Here is a 25347-nt window from a genome sequence, read left to right as displayed (position 1 = left end):
TAAAACCTTCGAAACACCCGTATTTATGCAAGTTCAATCTTGTTGGCCTCCTAGCAACAGATTGTATGACATCGAATGAGCCAAATATCGATTTTATCAATCTACCTGCATTAGATAAATTATTAATTTTATATTATTTTTGACAACTCAAATCAATTTTTAAAAATAACCTTACAGTTCGGCCGTCCTGAATTTAACACGTCCTCGTGTTTCTAATCAATCTTGTCATGTCAGTCGCGGGCTTCCTTGCCCTAAGTCAAATCCAAATCATGGGCTATCCTGCCCTCCGTCAAATCATTAAAACCTACCCTTGAACTGCCGAACTCTCAGTTTTAATATCAAGTCAACAATAAATCGAAACGACTAACTTCCCATTCGATGTATACAAAATCTGAACCACTTATTGCAAGTTACGTTCCACTTCACAAAAGACTAAATTCTTAAAAAAAAACTAAAAATTTTAATCACCAAATCAAACTCAATTAAAATTTTAATCAAATGTGGGTTGTTTACAAAAAGATACCAGAGCAAAATTAAGGCAACGTGAGACACGTCCCGCTTCTGAATTATTGGCGTCACTCAGAAAAGCAGGTATTATTTAATTATTTTTATGGAATTATTGGAATGTCCTCTTTTTTTTTTTTTTTTTTTTTTTTTTTTTGACGCTGGGGAATGCATTTACGCATCCCCCCCGGAGGGAGGGTATGTGGGACTCGCCGGCCGAGAGGCGACCGGAATACCCACTAAACCCCAGCGGCGCTACTGCGCGTCGCCTGGCGACTGGGTCACGGGAACGACCGAAGCAAACAACCGCGACCCAGCCAGCGACGTCTGCCAAGGCAGACCCTCCACCGGGGACCTGCTCGGTCCCCATCGACGCACCTCCGGGACGCACCAACGAAGTGCGTCCCCCGACCTTGGGACGCTCACGTCGCCCGCGTCCCATCCTCCGCTTCATCCACTGTGCCCTCTGCTAGTCAGAGGGACACGCGGAGAAACCTCCCCCCCTGCCAGGTCATTAGCCATAGCCAACAATATCTCCGAAGAGAAATTATTAGCCATGTTACCGGGGCGCACCGGCCCGAACACTGCTCTTCCCCTCGGACGCATCCAAAAGGGACCAGCAGCATCCAGGCACACTGGGAGGCTACCTGGCTGGCGCCCCGGAATGTCCTCTCATTTACCAACACAAAAAACACAAGTTTAATGTGTAAGGTTATCCGAGAGTTTTAATCTAAACAAACTAATGCCAAAATAAATATTTTAATTAGAGCGTGATTGCTATCACAACATCTAATTATTCAGTTCACAATCCAAATACCGAAAATATGCGATATCGCTCCGAATCTCAGAAGGAGACTGAACTAAAACCTTCGAAACACCCGTATTTATGCAAGTTCAATCTTGTTGGCCTCCTAGCAACAGATTGTATGACATCGAATGAGCCAAATATCGATTTTATCAATCTACCTGCATTAGATAAATTATTAATTTTATATTATTTTTGACAACTCAAATCAATTTTTAAAAATAACCTTACATATATTTCTGAACTCAGAATTTTTTCCTCAATTTGCAAAAAAGATTTTTGGATGTAAAATCCGTCAGGTCGTTTCGTATAAAAATTTTTTTCGTATAAAATGTGGCATATGTCACCCCGACTATAATAACGAATCTATTGACACCTCATTCATCAAAATCGGCTCAGTAGTTTAGGCACTACGGCGAACACACATAAATACAAAGTACAAACCTACATACATACCTACACACACATAGACTGCTAAAATCATAACCCTTCCTTTTGGCTTTGCCGTGATCGGGTAAAAAAAATGACAGTATCATCTTCACAGTATTCCATAAAAATCTTTACTTGAAAGTGTACAGTTTAAGAAATCAGTCAAAATAATGACTTTGACATGAGTTACTCACAAAGAAGTCGATACTATAACTAATTTCTTAAACTGGACCCTTTCAAGTAAAGATTTTTATACAAACCTGTGAAGATGATACTGCCATTGGTGCAATTAAAATGCCACAAGCCTACTTTGTCGAAAAACCTAAATCCACGCGGGCGAAGTCGCGGGCATCGGCTAGCGAAAGTTTGTATGTGTGTGTGTGTGTGTGTATGTGTGTGTGTATGTTTGTTACTCCTTCACGCAAAAACTACTGGACGGATTTGGCTGCAATTCGGAATGGAGATAGATAATATCCTGGATTAGCACATAGGCTACTTTTTATCCCGGAAAACCAAAGAGTTCCCACGGGATTTCGAAAAACCTAAATCCACGCGAGCGAAGTCGCGGGCATCGGCTAGTTTATTATAACTTTGTAACTACAGTTTTGGTACATGAAAAACAAAAAAAAAACTTGAATTTCGCGGGTAGACGCGTCTCATGCAGCTTAACCACTAAGCTATGACCGCTTTTAAATTAATCACCACACTAAAAACCGTACCTAGCTCCATTATTTCTTGGTATCGCGTAAACAAAGTTGAGAGTAAATCAAATTTACGCTAACCCGCGGTAAAATATCGACGCCGTTAAAAACCGAATTGATGATCGAGGGGGGCTAAAGCTGAGGCTGAAATCTATAAAGCGCACTTTGACTTGGCTCTGACTTAAGATTGAGTTAAAACGAGACAGATTTATGTGAGAGATATAGCTCTGTCTCGTTTTAACTCTGTCGTAAGTCTAAGCAAAGGCAGAGCGCGCTCTATAGATCTCACCCTGAGATCTATAGAACGCACTTTGACTTTGCTCAGACTTAAGACACTGTTAAAACGAGACAGGACAGCGCTGTACCGCTGGCATAAGTCTGTCTTGTTTTAAGGTGCATGACACGGGTCTGCCCGCGAAATTCAGATTTAATTTGGTTTTTCGCAATTTGTAAACTAACACGACAAAGTAGGCTTATGGCATTTTAATTGCGCCAATGGCAGTATCATCCTCACGGCTATATAAAAACCTTTACTTGAAAGGGTCCAGTTTAAGAAATTAGTTATAATACGGGCCAATTTATGAGTAACTCATGTCAAACTCATTATTTTGACTAATTTCTTAAACTTAAATTTGAATTTCGCGGGCAGACCCGTGTCATGCACCTTACCTGATACTTAAGTCTAAGCAAAGACAACGTGCGCTCTGTAGATTTCAACCTAAGAGCGGTTACGCACTCATCCGATCCGAGTCAGTCAAAATACGGATATAAAAAATCCGATTTCCGACCCAAATCCAAGCTATTCAGTGGACATGTTTAACATATTATCTACGTCATTATGTCCGATTTGAATCCTAGGCACATTTTATTTTATTAACCCCCGACCCAAAAAGAGGGGTGTTATAAACGAATGAAAGGGCCTAAACGAATGAACCGATTTTAATTTAGTTTTTTTTGTTTGAAAGGTGGCTTGATCGAGAGTGTTCTTAGCTATAATCTAAAAAAATGGGTTCAGCCGTTTAAGAGTTATCAGCTCTTTTCTAGTTTTCTTGTAGAAAAGAAGGTTAGATAACCGTTAGGTTCATAATAATATTATGTCAATAGACAAATGTCAAGCTGTCAAGATGGACGTTGCCTAAATACATAATTATTTATTTGAAAATGATGTTTTGGAAAACTCAAATACTTTGGATCGTCGGGGGTGTTATAAATTTTTAATTTACACTTGTTCGGATACAAGCTAGCCCTTGACTGCAATGTCACCTGATGGTATGTGAAGATGTTGTCTAAGATGGAAGCGGGCTAACATGGAACCGAGATATTCTCACGGATGGCGGAGAGAACTCGGATGACGGAAGTCGGAGCCAGTGCGTAAGCTACCATACAAATAGTTCTATGACTACTACGGAACGTATCACGGATTCGGATCGGATGCAGTGCGTAATCGCCCTGACCGAAGTAGCTTAAACCATAGAATAGAATAGAATAGATTTTCATTCAAGTAGACTTTTACAAGTGCTTTTGAATCGTCAAAATAATTTACCAATGGTTCGGAATGCCGTTCCCACCGAGAAGAACCAGCAAGAAACTCGGCGGATGCTCTTTTACATATAATTCCATTCGAATAGCTGCAATAAAACCAAGTATACAGGTTACTTATTTTAAATTAAGTATGGATTCATATTCATACCAATTAGCTCCCATTATTTAGGCCAAAACAATAAAGTTATAATAAATGTTCATCTCGAATAAGTTCTTGTGGCTTTCGAAATAAAGTCCATATTTGTTTGACCTAACTATAGTCAGTAAATATACAAACAAACAAAACTGCATGACTAAACCATGTGTAATATGGATTGTCGGTTTTTGAATAGACACTTGTGTAAACAGTTTAATATTCCTTAATATATATTTTTTTTAATTTAAAATAGCGAGCGAACGAGGCGAGTCACCTGATGTTAAGTGATTACCGCCGTCCATGAACATTTGCAGCACCAGAGGATGCGCGCATACGTTGCCGGCCGCCTATTAGTTGATATTGATAATAATGATGATGATCATTGTACCTTGAGTCTTTTTACTCTTTCTGGGTTAAGTGATCACAACAATTGAGATTGAACAAAGAATCAAAAGTTTAATCGGTAATCCACACTAATATTATAGATGCGAAATTGTGTCTGTCTGTCTGTCTACCTGCTACCTTTTCACGGCCCAACAGTTTAACCGATTCTGACGTAATTTGGTACAGAGTTAGCTTATATCCCGGTGACGGACGTAGGCTACTTTTTATCCCGGAAAATTAAAGAGTTCCCACGGGAATCTTAAAGACCGTTTAACCGATTTGTATGGGTCCCGAGGTAGCTTGCGTCCATGTAATTGACATAGGCAACTTTTTATCTTGAAAGATCAAACAGTTCTCACAGGATCTTTAAAAACCTAAATCCACGCGGACGAAGTCGCGGGCATCCTCTAGTTTGCTATAATCCGCTAAAATCAGCTTTTTAGCGGATTATAGCAAATTAAGCTTCTGTATCTTTGTATATCATGGACTTCCGCAAAGTAACGCCTGCTTCTATACAATAATTGAGATTGTACGAGTAGCAATGTTTTATTGATTGTAATAGTTCATTCAATTTCGGCGCTTGCTTGAAACCTTCGTCTTACGACGAACCTTGCGTCTTCGGCCAAAACTTTGGTCCATTTTGGCTGAAGCCCTGTTGGACACTTTCTAACCTTTAGAAGAGCCAATCTAGTCATGACTAATATTCCCCTTTCCCCTCAAACTAAGCGTAGGTAAAGCTTGTGCTAGGAGTAAGCACGACAATAGTGCAACGAGTGGGGTTTGAACCACAGTCCTTACGGAATTTAGTCTACTCTCAACCATTGGGCTATTGAGGCATTCACAAAACTTATTATTAGGCTTTCACAGCTTTTCAATGCCTTGCCCACCATAATATTAAAATATGTAATCACACTAATATTATAAAGGAGAAAGTTTGTATGTGTGTGTGTGTGTGTATGTGTGTGTGTGTGTGTGTGTGTGTGTGTGTGTGTATGTTTGTTACTCCTTCACGCAAAAACTACTGGACAGATTGGGCTGAAATTTAGAATGGAGATAGATTATACCCTGGATTAGCACATAGGCTACTTTTTATCCCGGAAAATCAAAGAGTCCCCACGGGAATTTTAAAAAACCTACATCCACGCGAACAAAGTCGCGGGTATCAGCTAGTAGTCTATATGAAGCATATAATTTTAATATGATGTCATAGTATCAGTAAGTATCAGCAGACAGTTATGAGTCGCTGTATTTAGATCAAGGCTCTCTGATTGGTTCAATAGAATCTATTAACCATCATATACCTACTCATCAAGTGACGTCCGTGGACCACAGCTTAATCATAAAATCTGGTATAGTACTTATATTTTTACTCAGCTTTGCTTGAGAGGAATTTTCGAAAATCAGCCACGTGGCATTTTCAAGAATCATGAAACATTCACACGTGTAATCTTCATTTATGTGTGAAAACCCAAATACCAATATAATTATTATATAGTCCGTGCAATGACTTCTCGCTCGATTTTAACACTATGGGTCAACTGTCATGTCAAAAGTATTCACCTTTAAAATACGGACTAAAATTGTACACCCCCGACAAGTGAAGGTTACACTAGAAAAGAGCTGATAACTTTCAAACGGCTGAACCAATTTTCTTGGCTTATAGCTAAGAACACTCTCGATCAAGCCACCTTTCAAACAAGAAAAACTAAATTAAAATCGGTTCATTAGTTTAGGAGCTACGATGCCACAGACAGATACACAGATACACATGTCAAACTTATAACACCCTCTTTTAGGGTCGGGGTTAAAAAGGGTGCATGAGAAGTAATTTTTTGTGCTTAAAACCCATAATTGGTTTCTAATAGGTATCTTACTGGAAATGGAATTGCTTGAAGTTAGTAGTGTGGTAACTAAACTTAGCTGAAGGCTCCCAGCAAACTCATTAGACAAATTAGAAACTACGGATCCCTGACTTGCCCTTGCCAGGAATCAAACTTGGTACCTCCCACTCATAAGACCATAGGGTTCACCCATTCACCACTTCACTGGATCATTTACCAGATTTTCTATCTGATACTTATAGTATACTAGCTGATGCCTGCGGCTTCATTCATGTAGATTTAGGGTTTTAAAAATCCCGTGGGAACTTTAATTTTCCAAGATAAAAGTAGTCTATGCACTCTCCACGTCTATAACTATACCCATCCAAGAAATCAAGTCAAATACACTTTTACATTGATAATATTAAGTAGTGACTATGTTATGTTCAATAACCAAATCTCTGCCATGCCTTCTCATCCTATTTGATAAGTCTTCAGGTTGGTAAGATAAGTCATACCTTAAATCTTTGACTAAAGAATTTGACTATAACAATCATCATCATAATCTTAAGAACAGCATAGCCACATGCATCACTAAAAACAGACATACAGACAACAAAGTGATCCTATAAGGGTTCCTTTTTTCCTTTTGAGGTACGGAACTATAATAACTAAGTATATGAAAACGTTTAAAATCCAACATGGTAACAATTATTTCAACTTTAAAAGTCAATAAATGCCTTCTTCAATATTTCATTAATTTACATAGTTAATATGTTAATAATATAGTTATATGATAATGTATAGAAATTGTACATTCACAGATTAACCTTACCTAATCCTTAAGGCCCATGTAAATAATATGCATGTACTATATTCTAGCAAAGTAAATGATTATGATTATGATCATTTCAGCCTGCAGATGTCCAATGCCAAACATAAACCTTTCCCAAAGAGTGCCACCGCCCAGTCTGTATCCTACCTCACCTAGCCACTTCCCACCCCCCCACTTCATACATGGTTGGTCCAAAAATGTCCCATGTCTCTGCTAATCCAGGATTTCCGAGCTGATGTGGTAGATTCATTTGGCAATGGGGATCCACAGGCAAAACTGATTTCAGAGGGTGCCACAAGAGGTATGGCCAATGTTAAAATCGACATTGTTTTGTTGATATCGATACACAATTGTTTCACGAATTATTTAAAGATGTATGATACCTGGAAATGACATCCCGGAAAATTAAAGAGTTCCCATAGGAATTTTAAAAACCTGAAATCGCGGGCAACAGCTAGTACTTAATATTAGTGAAGATACGTACAGGCAACTATACCTACTTAATATGTACATAGTTCGTACGTCCTAATACGTCGTCTGCCTTCATTGTGTAAATAAACAGTTCCATGTAAACACGCGCGAAAGAGAACATAAAAACGGCAATTTGCGATCTATATCGGCGCTTCGGACGGTCACATTTGAGAAAATCTCGATAGAACGCCTTCAAAATTGACATAAAAACCTGACTCACGAGGCAGTTCCATTCATGATAATAAAATAAGTTATTTCGACAATAAAGGGATTTATATGAGGATTATACCGTAATTTTAACAGCTTAAAGCTCCAGTCGGTAAACAATAAGACAATGCACGTAAAGCAATCTGCAATAAATACGAATGATAGCGATCACAATGGATACTTTTGACAATAGCAAGCCTAACCAAAACATAGGCTTTGTACACTTTTTCCACGCTTTCGAGACAATATAATAGGTTAAAACACTTGCGTTATCTCTCTAGGAACGTAGGAATACTGGTTTTGGAGACGCAAAGAGGCATTTTCGGTCACATTTTAACAAAATGCTGGTCCGCTACAACACTGCTATGGCATAACACGCAAACACTTTGGCTGATTTTCACAATGAAACACTGCACTAGAACGCGTTAATTCGTTTGAGGAACGCGCGACAGGCCACGGTATGCATTTTCTCACTCACCTTGTTGTTTATTTGCTATTTTATTAAAACAGTTTTGAAAAACTTCATATAAATGCATAGGCTCGTCATCGCTCGTCGCCATTTTGGAATTTACTGTCCAAATAAACCATAGACTCAAGAGAGTTTAATAGAATTCTTCCCGTTCCAAATTTCTAATTTGACGGAAAAATAACTTTATTTTTCAACTTTTTTTCATTTTAAACGTGATTTCAAAATAATTTTTCTTTTCTTATCAGGAAAAGATCATTTCGCATGCAAATGATTGCATATTTTCAAGAAAGTATGTAAACTTTAAGAAAATCTTTGTCATGAGAATGAAAATAGGAACGGTTCCCATAAACAAGAGACTGATCTGATTAATTTTTATCTGTCAAGTTGCTACAGGTAGGGATGTCCCGAATTACGAAACAAAATTGGTTATTATCGATTTTTACACTAGGTGTTTAGATTTCACTCATTTTTTTTTAAAAAAGGAAGCCTGAAATAAGTGTTTAAAATGCGTCACACATTTTTATAATACATTTAACCTGTCAGGGAGATTTCTGAGATAAAATGTGCAATAGATGGCACGCAAGTAGGTAGCATTGCAACGCATGTCATACAGATTTCAATAAAAAGATACTTTTAACAAAAGTTTAGGTTCATACAGAAACCACCCATTTTTCGATTAAAAAATATATTACTACTACTATACTGATAAAGTACCGAATCGAATTCTTAGCAGTTACATTTATACAGATGCAGATAATAATTAGGATATAAAGGTTTTATGAATAAACATGGATGATGCAACGAGCCGAAAAGTTTTCAATATTTCATGGGATTGTTGCGGGATGAATGATGCTATAAAACTGCCAAAACGTATCACTAGTATCACTGACGGTTCGAAAATCGATTTTATTCATCGATTTTGTTCTTTCAAATCTGTTCCACATGTACATCACTAAACTGACCAAAATGTCGCCATGTTATGCTACGATTTGACATAGGCGACGTAAGAAAAAAAAAATCACCTACAAAATTTTCGAGTGCACTTTCAAGTTTCAGCTTTCTATGAAAACAGAACAACCATTTCACCTACATGTAACATGTTCTCACTGAATTCTATAAACACTCAAAACCAGGCAAGTATTTGTTTATTACAACTATTTATAGAGTTGGAATGTGATAAAATTTGTTTGTCATTATAACCTTTGTTATTGCAGATTCTAGTTAGTTTTAGCCAGTTATCGTCGCGTTATTCAAGTCTATTCAGACATAGGAAGCAAAGTAACGCTAGAAACAAGGATGTGAAGGGAAAAGAAGGTTCTACAGCTGTGTATGATGCAACAATTTGTCTGGACAGTTTGGAAGAATCTTTACGCCATTTCGATAAGAATGCTTTGGCTGAGATGCGGAACATCGACGTAAGATCCGTCGTAACGCTCGCCGGATCTTCTAGAAGTGCAATAAAACAGTTGCCAACCCCAAAATCAGCAAAAAAAGTGTCCTACATATCGTCAGATTCCTTTGAGAAAAATAAAAATGGTTGGCTGGAATCCCCATCGGTTACAGTTGATTTCCGTGGAAAGAACACCAGATTAAGCTTCACAGATAACTTTGTGGGGCTTCTGTCAAGGAGTATACAGAATAATAAGTTTAATTATAACATTCAAGTCCGAGGTTTTAAGACAGAGAGAAGTATTCACGCTGATTTGAAGAGGAACCCTAACCTTATTAATAGACTGCGTAAGTTTCTGGGTCAGTATATTACTGATTATTAAGATCTGCCCCTTAAAGTGTGTTTCCATTGAAGTGGAGCTGAGCAGAGACTATAATATGTAATGTGTTCTCGACCAATCAGATAATAGTTCCTTTTAGGGTTCCATATCTCCAGAGAAAAAAAAGGAACCCTTATAGGATCACTTGGCTGTCTATTTGTCTGTTGTGTTTGTCAAGATCTGTCAAGGGAATTAATACCTTAGGGTCCTTCACATTGATTTAGGGTCTCAGATGACATTACAGAGAATTCTCAGGCATGCAGGTTTCCTCATAATGTTTTCCTTTATGATTAAAGCAAGTGATATTTAATTCCTTAAAACACACAGCTCTAAAGTTATAGGTGCATTCCAGGAATCAAACCCTAGACCTGCCAAACTGGGAGGCCAACATATTAACCACTAGGCTATTACCACTTTCTATATGACTAGAAAATTCTATTTGTCCAAAGTGTACAAATAAAATGGGATGCTTGCCAGATCTTGATGTTTATTCACTGTCTTAATCTTTATCTATATTGTAAATAAAGTATACTAATTGTAGAAAACACATTATAGTTGGCTATCTGACTGGATCTAACTATGTACATTATCTTTTTACCCGACTGCGGCAAAGCCAAAAGGAAGGGTTATGATTTTAGCAGTCTATGTATGTATGTGTTTATGTATGTTTGTATCCAAATTTTGTGTGTTCCACCGTAGTGCCTAAACTACTGGGTCGATTTTGATGATTGAGGTGTCAATTAATTTGTTGTAAAGGTGGTGACATATGCTATATTTTATACGAAAAAAATTGACGTAACAGATGTTACATCAACAAATTAGAGATCCCTATGAAAATTATAATAAACTACCCGTGCGAAGCCGGGGCAGGTTGTACAGTTGTTGTTGGCACTTGCGTGAAGGTTTCCGATATGGCATTGCTATGCATGCATACTGCGCATTATCTAGCATAAAGTATGAAAACAAATGTTTGTCCAATTACCTATGCATCTGTTTGATTGATACTTTGTACAGTAGTTGTTGGCACTTGCGTGAACTTAACTGATGCTTCCAGGTCTAAACGTCGCTGAGCCCACAGACAAGCAAGCCAATTTGAATCCAGATGTGGCTCCAAGACTGGAGAAACTGCTCAGCGAGCACACAGTGCTCACTCACCAGCAAAAAGACAAGATTAAGATTGCCTTCGCTGAGGGGTATCTAGCAGGTTTGGAAATTATATCATTTATTTGTCATGGCTATCAAGGCCAATCAAGAGATTTAAAACCTATGTTGGTACTTTCTGTTGACCTAGAATCATGAAATTTTGCAGATAGAGGTAGTTTTAACACAAGCAAAAGGAAAAATCCGAAAACTGAATTTGTAGTTATTTAAAAAAAAAAAATTGAAAATTTTAATTCTTCTATGATGGTTCAGAACCCTTTGTGTATGAGTCATACTCAGATAGGGTTCCGTACCTCAAAAGGAAAAATGGAACCCTTATAGGATCACTTTGATGCCTGTCTGTCTGTCTGTCGGTCAAGAAATCTACAGGGTACTTTCCATTGACCTAGAATCATGAAATTTGCCAGGTAGGTAGGTCTTATAGTACAAGTACAGGAATAAATCTGAAAACCCTGAATTTGTGGTTAACAAAAACAAAAATGTGTTTTAATTTTCAAAGTAAGATAATTATACCAAGTGGGGTATCATATGAAAGGGTTTTACCTGCACATTCTAAAACAGATTTTTGTTTATTTTTATGTATAATAGTTTTTGATTTATCATGCAAAATGTTGGAAAAAATACCTGAGTACGGAACCCTCGGTACGCGAGTCTGACTCACACTTGGCCGGTTTTTTTTTACAGGATCGCATCCAGACAACGTCCGTGGCACCAAAGCATCCAAATACCTGAAGTTGGTGCAACAGCTGCTGACCATAGTGCTGTTCCTGGCCATATTCGTCAGTCTGATGGCCTCCGTCAGCGGAACTGTCTTCCGGTAACTGTCCAACAATGACATTTTATACCATCACTAGAAGAGCAACTAGATAATTATTTATTATTATTATTATTATCTATATAACTTACTCTCACGCCCGGTTACAAAATAGATATATATAAAAGCCAATTATTATTATTATTATTTACTAGCTGATGCCCGTGATTTCGTCCGCGTGGTACGTTTTTCCAAATCCCGCGGGAACTCTTTGATTTTCCGGGATAAAATGCCTATGTCAATTACAGGGACGCAAGCTACCTCGGTACCAAATCGGTTAAGCGGATGGGTTTTTAGGAATCCCGTGGGAACCGATTTTAATGGCTACAGACTAGGGATACATCCCGGGAAAGGGATAGGGTACTTACATAGGATACTTTTTATCGCGGAAAATCGAAAATTTCCTATGGGATTTTAAAAAACCGAAATCTACGAAGGCGAAACCGCGGGCATCCTCTAGTAGTATTTAAAAATTATTTGGAAATTCTCATTGAAGTGTAGGTAAAACACTATATAAAAATTTAGTATAGTATAGTAATATTATGATAGATTTCCAATAGTAGAGTATAATCAGTGGGTGTGTGTGAACATGCGCAGGATTCAACTGGGGAACCAGGTGGAGGTGGATCCTGAAGACATCTCCGTCACCTTCGACGACGTCAAGGGCGCTGACGAGGCTAAACAGGAGCTGAAGGACGTGGTGAGTGGCCACCGTCATCTCTCACTTATCACCTATCTTCAATCCAAACAGGTCCATACTACCAGACGAAAAGAGCAACCGCCGAGTTTCTTCCTGGTTCCTCTCGGTAGGAAAGGAGTTTCGAACCAGTGCATAGTGATAGATTTTTTTACCAAATAATATGATTTTGAACAAGAAACCTAGTTTTTACCAGCTGTGTTTTCACTTTGACATAAAAATAATAAGTTACCTTTACCACTGAGCGGTAAAGTAATAAATAAGTAATGATTACTTTAACACCCAGTGGAGTACTTGCAATTTTTTATTTTATTTTATAGAAAGAATATTAGCCATGATAATCATGTCGTATACTCCCCTTTCCCCTCCAATTAAGCGTAAAGCTTGTGCCAGGAGTGGGTACGACAATAGTGCAACAGTGGGGTTTGAATCGCCGACCTTTTGGAATTCAGTGCCCTCTTCAACCCAGTTTTTGTTTCCCAGGTGGAATTCTTGAAATCCCCGGAGAAGTTCTCGTCCCTGGGGGGAAAGCTCCCCAAGGGGGTGCTGCTGGTGGGTCCTCCAGGAACTGGGAAGACTCTGTTGGCTCGAGCGGTGGCTGGTGAGGCGAGGGTGCCTTTCTTCCATGCTGCAGGGCCTGAGTTTGATGAGATTCTAGTGGGGCAGGGTGCTCGCAGAGTGAGGGATTTGTTCAGTGAGTACATCATCATCATGATCAACCGATCGACGGTCTACTACCGAGCCCAAGTCTCCTCTCAGAACCATGTCTGACTGTCTGTTGGTCAGCGTCAGTCCATCTGGCTGCATCTCGTGAACCGTAATAGGTAAAGAGTTGAAATTTTCACAAAATGTATAATTTTATTGCCACTATAACAAGTAATAAAATTTCTTTAATGCTGGTTTCATGATGGAATCATGGTACATAAAATTCAGAAAAAAATTAAAATGGCGGATTTTATGTGCTTGAATATACGTGCTAAAAAATGCAGTGATAACTGTAGTTACTGTACTGTACTGTAACTGTTTTTAGAATTTTTTTTAATATACTTTTCAACAAATTCCTAAAAAGCCGGCAACGCATCGGCGGTACCTCTGGTACAAATGTTCATGGGCGGCGAAAATCACTTAACATACATAACATTGAAGGGTGTACGACGCTCGCTTCAATATGAAAGCAGCCAGGCCTAAATTGGGGGGGAATTTATTGTGGCAGCGCATATCGGTCGATTGCGAATATTAAGCAACGTTGATCCAAGTCGGTGATTGGATGGGTAACCGAATTCAGATATCTGGCGTTTAGTTGTAGTTCCGTGCCTCGGAGAGCATGTCAAGCCTTCGAGTCTTGCCTGGTTGCTCGTTCGTTTGTTCGATATTTTATTATTTAAATAATACTTGTTAATTACAATTTATTTATTTCAGAGGCAGCTAAGGAGCGCGCTCCGTGCGTTATCTTCATAGATGAGATAGATTCTGTCGGTGCTAAGAGAACCAATAGTGTGTTGCATCCTTATGCCAATCAGGTAAGCTACCTACATCTAGACTAAAAAATTTAAATATGTAAAAGAAAAAGCTGACTGACTGACTTTTTTTAAAGATATAAGTTAGCCCTTGTCTGCAATCTCACCTGGTGGTAAGTGATGATGCAGTAAAAAGATGGAAGCAGGCTAACCTGGAAGACTGCCTGATCTATCCATGCACAGCTCAAACTACTAGATGGATCGGGCTGAAACTTGGCATGCAGATTTTGACGTAGACATCCGCTAAGAAAGGATTTTTGAATTGATGTTTTTGTTATGTTACCATAAATTCACAGTTTTCGGATTTCTCCCTTGTGCTTAGCTAATAAGACATTGCTACCTTAAAGACCTTAAAAAAGGATTTTTTTAACAGACAATCAACCAACTGTTGTCAGAAATGGACGGATTCCACCAGAATGAGGGTGTGATAGTCCTCGGAGCCACCAACCGTAGAGATGACCTGGACCAGGCCTTGTTGAGACCTGGAAGATTCGATGTTGAGGTATGTACAGTACTACCATTTTTATAAGTTCGGCAAAATTCGTTTGTTCAGAAAAGCGCAACCTAACGCCGACTTAAACGGAATGTACTCCATTGAAATGCAGACCTTATTGCTTGACGTTAAGATTTTAAACACAAAAACAACGGAGAGTCGTGTTGTCTCGCTCAGAATTTGCGCGTACAAAATATCGCGCGTTGGCAACAACCAATAGCTAAAGAATTAGCAAAGATATTTTCGCGCCATCACACTAATGGGGCATTTCACGTCAAGCGGACAACCAAAAAAAAGTGAGGTCGTGAATTTTGTTTATACTCTGGTCAGTTATACTTCTAGTAGACGTGGATATATACACACAATGTTTTTTTCGTATGATGCTTTTTTGCTGAGTTATGAGCTTTTAAAAATTTTCTAAGAATGAAGTCCGTTATTTTTGGATGCTTATTATTTGTAACAATCCATTTGTAAAAAAAACTAAAAAGCATTGTTTATTATAGTTAAAAAGTTGAAATTTTTATTTTTTTTATCGAATTCTAAATTTAAATTTCCTAACGTATAATAAACCGGAAGTGAACATTTCAAATCAATATTTGAGTAACTTGGCCAAAATTAAAAAAAAAAAATTTAACCGTGAATTAAAGCTTAAATGTACTAATTCTTCACCAAAAAAAAATTATAACGTGAAGTGTAATAGTTTAGGACTTAGAGCATATAGAATACATAGATATAACTATGAGCACTTTCTAAGCAGTCGGGTTTATGCACTAACATGCTAAAATACTACGCTATGAATAATCTATTCATTAATTCTAACAGAAAATATACAAAAATAAACGATTTTTTAAATAAAATATAACTAGCAATATAAATATACACATTTGTTATTATAAATAATTACAAGTTTAAACAAAAGAGTTATTTCAAAAACTGTGATACGACTCTAAAATACACCAGTAGCGCCATCTCGTAGCTTATATAAAGTGTCACTAACAAATACAACACTAATCGTCGTCTCTCTCTACTCTCTAATTGTCGTTACTTGCTAGAAAGAGAAATCTATATGACACCGAACTGCCTCGGTATTATGTAAAAATTTTTAGTTAGTTGAAATTTTGACCACTCATCAACTAGACGCGTTACTATTTTCTTGTTGTTTTAATATGGCTCCCTATCATGGTGATCGGTGTTTTAATCCGTTCCTCTTGACTCGTCATAAAACTCGTGTAAAAGTCAGAAAAATATCTAAAACATTAAGTGAAAAGTGGACAGTTTCGCCCGATGTTTATGTTTGTGAGTCGTGCAGAAAACGGTTGTTATGTGAATCACCTTCAGAAGTAAACATTATCCAGTCACAATCAAGTCAGGCATCGAGTGATTATTCGCAAACTACCCAAGATGAAACTTTCATTCCGGAAGACAAGTACCAACACATTGCAACGCAGACGGACGGATCAATGGAAAACGAAGAAATTTTGAATCAGCTCAAAGAAAAGTTCAATAATCCTTCCACTTCCACATCTATCAAGACTATGATACTCACTATTGCACCGAAGTCCTGGAGTGAGAATAGACTAGCTCAAGAATTCGGAACATCCCGGCGCCAAGCGAAAAAAGCTAAGCAACTGGTAGAACAGTTTGGTATCTTGACATCACCAAATCCTCGCGATGGTCGTAAATTACCTGCGGAAACTGAACGCTTGGTAAAAAATTATTATCTTCGCGAAGATATCAGTCGAGTGATGCCAGGTAAAAAAGATTTTGTATCCATTAAATTAGAAGATGGAAAAAGAACGCATGTACAAAAACAACTTCTGATGTGCAATATAGATGAACTTTACCAAAAGTTCAAAATAGAATATCCGAACGTAAAAGTTGGCTTAACAATGTTTTTTACCTTAAGACCCAAACAATGCGTCCTCGCTGGAGACTCTGGCACACATTTGGTATGTGTATGTATGTATCATCAGAATGTTAAATTAATGTTGAAAGGAGGAGACGTGGCCAATCTAACATCTGGAACTATTATGCATCTTTTATCCTATAAAGTGTGCCTACAAATGATGATGTGTGCCAATCCAACGTCGAAATGTCATTTAATGTCTACAAAGACAGCAAAATCTGCAAATGAGAGTTGCTCTTCCTGTCCTGGTTTCAGCGGAATACGCGATCATTTAAAAATGGTATTTGATGACAATCAAGTGACAAATATTCAGTTTGAAAAATGGGAAGGTACAGACCGCTTCACGATAACTACCCAAGTGCTTTCTGCTGATGATTTTGTTGATTGTTTGTGTAACGCTTTGGACATTTTGAAGCCGCATGCTTATATTGCTGAAAAACAAGCGCTTTATTTTAGGACTCTAAAGGAAACCATCTCTGAAGGCGAAATAATTGTTCAAAGTGATTTCGCCGAAAATTATAGTTTCGTCGTACAAGATGCTGCCCAATCATTTCATTGGAATAATGATCAAGCCACGCTTTTGACATCTGTGTATTATTATAAAGATGGAAATGAAATTAAACATGGAAGCATCATCATGATTTCTGATGATTTGAAGCACGATACTGCCACATTTTACGCTTTTCAGAAAATACTGCACCAGCACCTTGATCAGAACAGAATTAAGGTTTCTATAATGAAATACATCACAGACGGGGCTCCACAACATTTTAAGAATAGATTCAATTTTGTGAACCTATTTTATTACAAACAAGATTTTAAGAAAGAAGCACAGTTACACTTCCATGCCACAGCTCATGGAAAAGGGCCATGTGATGGTCTCGGGGGAAACCTTAAGCGTTTGGCAACCCGTGCAAGTCTACAGTCTACGAATAGGGCTATCACTACACCTATCAGATTATATGAATGGGCAAAGTCATCATTGACTGAGACTTTTATATATTATTGCTCGAAGGAAAGTGTTCAACAAGAGCGAGATTTTCTACGAGTCCGTTTTGCTTCCGCTATCACCATTCCAGGAACTAAAAAACTGCATGCTTTCCTTCCAACCAACGAAAGCCTGTCTGTAAAGAGATTTAGTGCGAGTGCAAACAGTAAAATTATAAGAATTACAAAATAAAACACTCCATTTTAATTAATACTGTTTCAATCTCAATTAATAAAACCACTCTAAGTCCTAAACTATTACACTTCACGTTATAATTTTTTTTTGGTGAAGAATTAGTACATTTAAGCTTTGATTCACGGTTAAATTTTTTTTTTTTAATTTTGGCCAAGTTACTCAAATATTGATTTGAAATGTTCACTTCCGGTTTATTATACGTTAGGAAATTTAAATTTAGAATTCGATAAAAAAAATAAAAATTTCAACTTTTTAACGATAATAAACAATGCTTTTTAGTTTTTTTTACAAATGGATTGTTACAAATAATAAGCATCCAAAAATAACGGACTTCATTCTTAGAAAATTTTTAAAAGCTCATAACTCAGCAAAAAAGCATCATACGAAAAAAACATTGTGTGTATATATCCACGTCTACTAGAAGTATAACTGACCAGAGTATAAACAAAATTCACGACCTCACTTTTTTTTGGTTGTCCGCTTGACGTGAAATGCCCCTAATATTATAAAGGCGAAAGTTCGTATGTGTGTGTGTGTGTGTATGTTTGTTACTCCTTCACGCAAAAACTTGACGGATTTGCCTGAAGTTTGGAATGGAGATAGATAATATCCTGGATTAGCACATAGGCTACTTTTCATCCCGGAAAATCAAAGAGTTCCCACGGGATTTCGAAAAACCTAAATCCGCGCGGGCGAAGTCGCGGGCATCGGCGAAACTGATTGACTGAGATTTTTTTCAATTCAAACGTTGGATCTAGAAACTTAAAATTTAGTACACGACGAAAAAATTGAAAGCACCGCCTTTGGGTACGAGGGTAGGCGAGAAGTTCAAAACAATTTGTCGTTGTCACCAGGTATCAGTTCCTATTCCTGACTATGGAGGTCGTCTGGAGATACTGCGGCTGTACGTGGCCAGGGTGGCTGCCACCCCGGACCTGGACGTGGAAGCCCTGGCCAGAGGAACCACCGGCTTCACGGGAGCTGACCTCGAGAGCATGGTCAACCAGGCAGCACTCAAGTGAGTCAAAGAGAACTTTTTTTTTTCTTTTTTTTATTCACTATAGGCAAGCGCTTGACCACAATCACACGTGATGGAAAGTGATGATGTGGTCTAAGATGGGACGCGTTTACCTAGAAGCTGCCTATTCACTCTTGTTTTAAAGATACCCGGATTGTAATTGGTAGGAAACACAGATCGCGGAAGAGTATTCCAAACCTTAGCCATGCGTATGAGGAATGATGACGCAAAACGTTTCGTGCGTGTAGATGGAATGTCGACGACATAAGGATGGAAACTCGCCCGACGTCTTGCGGTGCGGTGGTAAAATGGTGAAGGAGGGACAAGATCGAATTGTTTATTTTTGACAAGATTTTAAATTCACTATAGGCACATGCTTGACCATGATCACACCTGAGCTGCGGGGTGATACCGCCAACTCAAGATAGCCGAGTTCATATGACATTAATTTTTAATCCATTGAAGGTTTTCTGTGAAAAATTATTGTGATATCACTTAGTGAAGCAGCAATGTAGAACCAGGCAATGTCAATAACTAATTATAAATGTGTGAGTGTGTTTTCTGTTAGCTTTTCACTGATTTTAATGTTTGATGCAGAGATAGTTTGCATTCTGGGGATGGGCATAATATTATGCTGCTTTTTGTCCTGGAAAAAACAAAAAGTTCCCACGTAATTTAAAAAATCTAAATCCATGCGGATGAATGTATAGTGTGAAAATAATATTTTATTAATAAAATATAAATATATTTTTAATAAAATATAAATATTTTTTAATAAAATATAAATATTTTTTTAATAATAGGGCAGCAATAGAAGGTGCAAAAACTGTGAGCATGTCCCATCTAGAGGAAGCCCGGGATAAAGTTCTGATGGGACCAGCGAGAAGATGCAGATTACCTGATGATGAAGCCAACGCCATCACGGCCTGCCACGAGGGCGGGCATGCGGTCGTGGCTTACTATACTAAGGTAAGGGGGTAAAAAAAGTGATAATAGCCTTTTGGTAAGTCTTCGGCCTTCTATTCGACGGATTCCGGGTTTCGATCCCGGGTAAAAAAAGAATACCCGGCTGAGTTTGTTGTGGGCTCTTCTCAGACTTGGGCGCGTTTGGAATCCTCGTAGCTTTAGTTTTAAGTTACGTAATTAATTATCACCATATATTATCGTACAAATTTAACAATTTCGACCATCAAAAGGAGTACAATAGTATCTACTTTGGATAAATGATTTTGACTTTGGTATAAGCAAGTATCACTTGCTTTAATGGTGAAGGAAGACATCGTGAGGAAACCTGCATGCCTGAGAGTTCTCCATAATTAGTTCTCAATGGTGAATGAAGTCGACCAATTCGCGCTTGATCAGCGTGATGGACAATTCAAAATAAATGTTATATTATGCCATACTAATCAATAGTAATCATCATACTGTACTTACACCTGTACAAAAGTTAACTAAAGAGATTGTTATAACTGTACCATGCACTTAAACACTGTATGTTGTCGTTACTTTAAACAATGTAATATATGCTATAATAAAATCATCATACTTTACTACACTTGTACAAAGGTTAACTTAAAAATTGTTATAACTGTAGCAGGCATTCACACGTCATGGTTTGTTGTCGTTACTCAAAAAAATGCAATATATGCTATACTAGTCATCATACCGTAGTACATTGCAATACTAAAACTAAAGTTTAGATGCAGTTTTAAAGTCGCAAAGGTGTTGGAGTCTCAATGGTTTGGTTTAAAGTTGTCCATTGGTTTTTTTTTTCAGGATTCGCATCCATTACACAAGGTCACAATTATACCTAGAGGTCCTTCACTCGGTCATACCGCATACATACCTGCTAAGGAAAGGTAAGCAACAAGTGCGATTTAACTTGCGTCGAAATGACAGACAAAAAATTCAGTGGGTGTTAACCATTTTGAGTCACCAACCAATCATAACCATGTTTTCAAAGAACATTCGAAAATAGTTTCCTTTGTGAGTGGTTGGTGACTCAAAATGAACCACTGAGTTTTTGTCTTTGTCATTTGTATGGTATTACGTAACAGAGAGAGCCCTATACTAACTTCTCTCCGTGGATAGAGAGTTGAATGATTTTATTTGTTTGATAGATACCACGTCACAAAACAACAGCTACTAGCCATGATGGACACAATGATGGGAGGCAGAGCGGCGGAAGAACTTGTTTTTGGACCTGAAAAAATTACTTCCGGTACGTACAGTGATAGACGGCGGCGCACTACTGAACACTGCTCCGATATACCTGCGCAGAAACCTTATTTTTGAATGGCCCGAAAATATCTCAGACAATCTGATTGATTGATATTATTATTTACTAGTTGATGCCCGTGACTTCGTTCGCGTGGATATAGGTTATTTACGATCCCGCTGGAACTAGGGATTTTTACGGGATAAAAAGTAGCCTATGTGTTAATCCAGGGTATAGTCTATCTCCGTTCTGAATTTCAGCCAAAACGGTTTTGCGTGAAAGAGTAACAAACATACACACACACATACATACACACAAACTTTCTCCTTTATAATATTAGTGTGAAGTGTGATGATTGGTGATTGAGATATTATTATATATTTCTATGGTTGTCGTACCCACTCCTGGCACAAGCTTTACGCTTAATTGGAGGGGAAAGGGGAGTATTAGCATGGCTAATTTCTTTTCTTTTTTTAAACAAAAAATGTTTTCCAGGCGCGTCGTCAGACCTCAAGCAAGCGACCTCAATAGCATGTCACATGGTGCGCGAGTGGGGCATGTCGGAGAAGGTGGGGCTCCGCACCATGGAGTCCCCCAGAGCCAACCCTGAACAACTCGGACCTTATACCAACGAGCTGGTGAGATAGATGTTCCTTCTGGCCGAATTTAGGCCATGGCGGCCAATCTCAACGGAGATTAGCCAACTACGCATTAAATATATGTAGTGTATATTATGGGGACATTCAAGTATTTCTTTAGTAGAATTTTAGTAATTTTTAGAGTTCTGTTCCTCGAAAGGAAAAACCGGTCAAGTGCGAGTCAGGTATCGCTCTACATCCGATCCGTACATAATTATGAAAATATTTCTTTTGAGTTCCGTACATACGGAACTATGAACATCATATTTTAGGTGTATGAAATATATCTTTTCTGAGTTAGAACATCGCAATATACCGTGAAAAAATAAAATCATGCGTCCGACTTTGTCTGCAGGTGGATGCTGAAATTAAAAAGATTTTATCAGAGAGCTACGAGCGTGCGAAGGCGATCTTACGCGCTCACGCAAAGGAGCACAAGGCGTTATCCGATGCCTTACTCAAGTGAGCACACGACATTCATTTATACTATACAAGGAACCAAAAGCTTATTTTGCTATAATCCGCCAAACTAAAGAAATCTGTCTAATTGCAAATTGACATAGCAATTAGACATTGCAAGGTCTACATCTCCTGAGGATGCTCCGGTGTCGGGGCGAAACGCGCGTCGAGTGGTGTTGGAATCTGTGTGGTGCTGCGCACCATACAGATTTCTTTAGTTTGGCGGATTATAGTAAAATAAGCTTTTGGTTCCTTGTATATCATGGACTTCCGCAAAATAACGCCTACTTCTGTAATACATTTAATTTACTCTTTCTGCTTTACATTTTACATGACATTTATTTTAATAGGCTATTTGACTAATTTTTTGAAACCGTATTAAATTATTCTTTACCAGCGGATGCCCGCGACTTCGTTCCAATGGATATAGGTTTTAAAAATCCCCTAGGAACTCAGTTTTTCCATGGATAGAAAGTAGCCTATGTGTTAATCCAGGGTATAGTCTATCTTCATCCTAAATTTCAGCCAAATCCGTCCAGTAGTTTTTGCGTGAAAGAGTAACAAACATACACACACACACATACACTCAAACTTTCGCCTTTATAATATTAGTGTGAAGTGTGACTATTTCATGTCCTATATTATACTTACTCTACTTATTCAAGCCATTTGATACTTACTCTATTAACTCAAGTTTAGTATTCAATTTCAATTAATACACTTACACGCTACACTTACATACACTTATATAATTCTTTACACTTTTATAATTTACTTAAGAGTCCACTGTAACACTTGAAACTTATTTTTATAATAACTTCTCTACAGATATGAAACCCTGGACGCGGAAGACATCAAGGCAATAATGAGCGGCGACAAAGTGAAGTCGGACAAGCAGCGCACCAGCAAGGAGGCGCCCAGCACGCAGGGCTCCCCTGTGGGCTCGGGGCTCCTCGGCCAGCCCGTACCGGTGCCCGCCTAGACACAGGTAACAACCGGGTTTTTAGATTTCCGTATCTCAAGGATGCCAAGGGGACCCTCTGTGGCAGCAGGCTACATACTGTAATTGTTTTTTTAAAGAATATGAGTCATTTTAATCATGACTAACATTCTCCTTTCCCCTCCAACTAAGCGTAAAGCTTGTGCTAGGTGTGGGTACGACAATAGTGCAAGGGGTGGGGTTTGAACCGCTGCTGACCTTTCAGATTTCAGTCCACTCCTGTAACTGTTGAGCTATTGAGGAATAGGTATTGAGTAATAGGTAGAGTGGAAATTTTCAGTGTGTATTTCTATTGCCCTGTACGACGGTACGGAACCCTTCTTCTTCTTCTTCTCTCTCTGGGCTGGTTTCCGCACTTAAACGTTTCCGTCTGTTGTGCGTGTGTTGCCCCTCCCCGCCGAAGTCTTCACTCCAGCCATCCAAGCTCGCTCCAGAAGCCAAGTAGACCGCCCAGGTTGCCGAGGACTTCATGGAGTGAGGTTGGGGAACCCAAATGGCGTTCTCGTTGTTCTGCCACGACCATGCACTCCAGGAGCACGTGCGTCGGTGTTTCATCGACCTCCATGCAGGCCCTGCACAGAGGACTGTCGGTAACACCTATAACGAAAAGGTGTTTGTTTAGTGGGCTGTGCCCTGTTATGAGTCCCACCACCTTCCTAAGTTTACCTTTGTCCAGGCGGAGTAGTTTGTTAGTTTGTCGTTGATCTATATTAGGGAAAGCCTCTTTGGCTTGCCTGCAGTCAGTTGCGGTTGCCCATAATTGGGAATGTTCTTTAAGTGTTAGTTCATGCAACCAAGTTTTATACTCACTGAAGGGTATGGGTACAATAGGCTGTGGCCCTGTCACCTTCGGAACCCTTCATATGTGAATCCGATTCGCACTTGACAGGTGCGAACATCTCATCTATTACTTATAGGCAATTTTTGCGACGGCCTATATATACAAAAAACCAAAAGCTTAATTTGCTATACTCCGCCAACCAACGAAATCTGTATGGTGGTGCAACATGCGGAATGCGACATGCACCGCCCGCCCTCCCTCTGATAAACATGCAGGAAAAGCAAGCCTTTGCAATTAGACATTGTAAGGTCTACATCTCCTGAGGATGCTCCGGTGTCGGGGCGAAATGTGCGTCGAGTGGTTTTAGGATTTGTGTGGTGCTGCGTGGTGGTGGTGCGTGTGGCTTCCTTGGTGGCTGGCTTTTCTTGCATGTTTATCAGTGGGAGGGCGGGCGGTGCATGTCGCATGTTGCACCATACAGATTTCGTTAGTTGGCGGATTATAGCAAATTAAGCTTTTGGTTCCTTGTATATCATGGACTTCCGCAAAATAATACCTGCTTCTATAATACATTTGAAATCAGCCTTATACTCCTTGTTCATTCCTCTTGGTCATTTTCACATGTTATTTTATGTATTACGTATTAATTTACTTTTTTTTTACAGATTTATCTCGGGCTTCCTTTCACCACCAACGTTAGACGCAGACGAACGGACATTCATCGGTCAAGTCTCGAAATTGTACAAAACTATAGAAAGAATAGAAAAGTGACTTTGAAAATTTTGCAGGCCATCAAAACATTCTTTTATCACAATTTAATTTTTCAATAATAAAAATAAGTATAACACGTTGACATGCTGTTTGTTTTAATTATTATTATATCTATACAAAAAACTTTGTAGATAAATGAATATGAATAAAATTTTAAATTTCTAGTTTGTTTAAATTTCTTAAGTAGGTTCCTATGATTTGTAGTCCAGTCATTTCGTGCTCAAAAAGGGGCTCTGGAAGGTTTTCCGGGAGTTTTGCAAATAGAGGTGGTTTTATAGATTTCGATGTGCTCTTTCCGAATTTTCATTGTGTCACCTCGAATCTTTGCCGCTTGCGCCGCCTTATCTTGTAAAATTGGCGTCCAAAAACAGTTTTTTGACGATAACTTTTTCCGACTCATTTTACGATGAAAATGGCTATGTAACAAACTAGAGACAATTTCCTACAATTTATTTAGTCACTTTTTTTTTGTAGACTCAATAGTTTTAGCGTACGAGCGCCACAAAGCCCACTCCAACACTCGTTTTGACAACTCATTTCCACACCACGATGTGGTAGAGTGGCGCGGTTTTTCTTAATGGTATCCGAGACGGTAGTCACCTTCAGTTTAGCCATCACT

At 38.5% G+C, this 25347-nt stretch overlaps 2 protein-coding genes across 2 annotated transcripts in view; one reads left to right on the top strand and one right to left on the bottom strand.

Moving 5' to 3' along the window:
• LOC123879009 (protein daughterless) overlaps positions 1-8394 on the bottom strand; it is a 131245-nt gene extending 122851 nt beyond the window's left edge. Inside the window, exon 1 of the mRNA XM_045926471.1 lies at positions 8313-8394. Coding sequence (XP_045782427.1) covers positions 8313-8394 — 82 coding nt within the window. The remainder of the gene's footprint in view (positions 1-8312) is intronic.
• Positions 8395-9255: 861 nt separating this feature from the next.
• LOC123879006 (ATP-dependent zinc metalloprotease YME1L) lies at positions 9256-24810 on the top strand. The gene is made up of 16 exons (XM_045926463.1): positions 9256-9436; positions 9518-10052; positions 11127-11276; positions 11918-12050; positions 12645-12747; positions 13228-13438; positions 14164-14264; positions 14635-14763; positions 18698-18861; positions 19665-19830; positions 20638-20720; positions 20982-21082; positions 21575-21717; positions 22073-22179; positions 23005-23163; positions 24617-24810. The coding sequence occupies exons 1-15, from the start codon at positions 9401-9403 to the stop codon at positions 23156-23158; spliced, it is 2316 nt and encodes a 771-aa protein (XP_045782419.1). The 5' UTR covers positions 9256-9400; the 3' UTR covers positions 23159-23163; positions 24617-24810.
• Positions 24811-25347: the final 537 nt, after the last annotated feature.

This window comes from Maniola jurtina, chromosome 27 (assembly GCF_905333055.1).
Source record: "Maniola jurtina chromosome 27, ilManJurt1.1, whole genome shotgun sequence".
Classification (NCBI taxonomy): Eukaryota; Metazoa; Arthropoda; class Insecta; order Lepidoptera; family Nymphalidae; genus Maniola; species Maniola jurtina.
The sequence above is the reverse complement of the archived record's forward strand: the minus strand, read 5'-3'. Positions and strand labels throughout refer to the sequence as shown.

Excerpts from the sequence above, each read along its gene's own strand:
- LOC123879006 (XM_045926463.1), top strand. The coding sequence starts at position 9,401 with ATGTTCTCACTGAATTCTATAAACACTCAAAACCAG. Across the intron at positions 14,764-18,697 it reads CTGGAAGATTCGATGTTGAG|GTATCAGTTCCTATTCCTGA; the intron begins GTATGTACAGTA and ends CGTTGTCACCAG. Across the intron at positions 22,180-23,004 it reads TTATCCGATGCCTTACTCAA|ATATGAAACCCTGGACGCGG; the intron begins GTGAGCACACGA and ends ACTTCTCTACAG.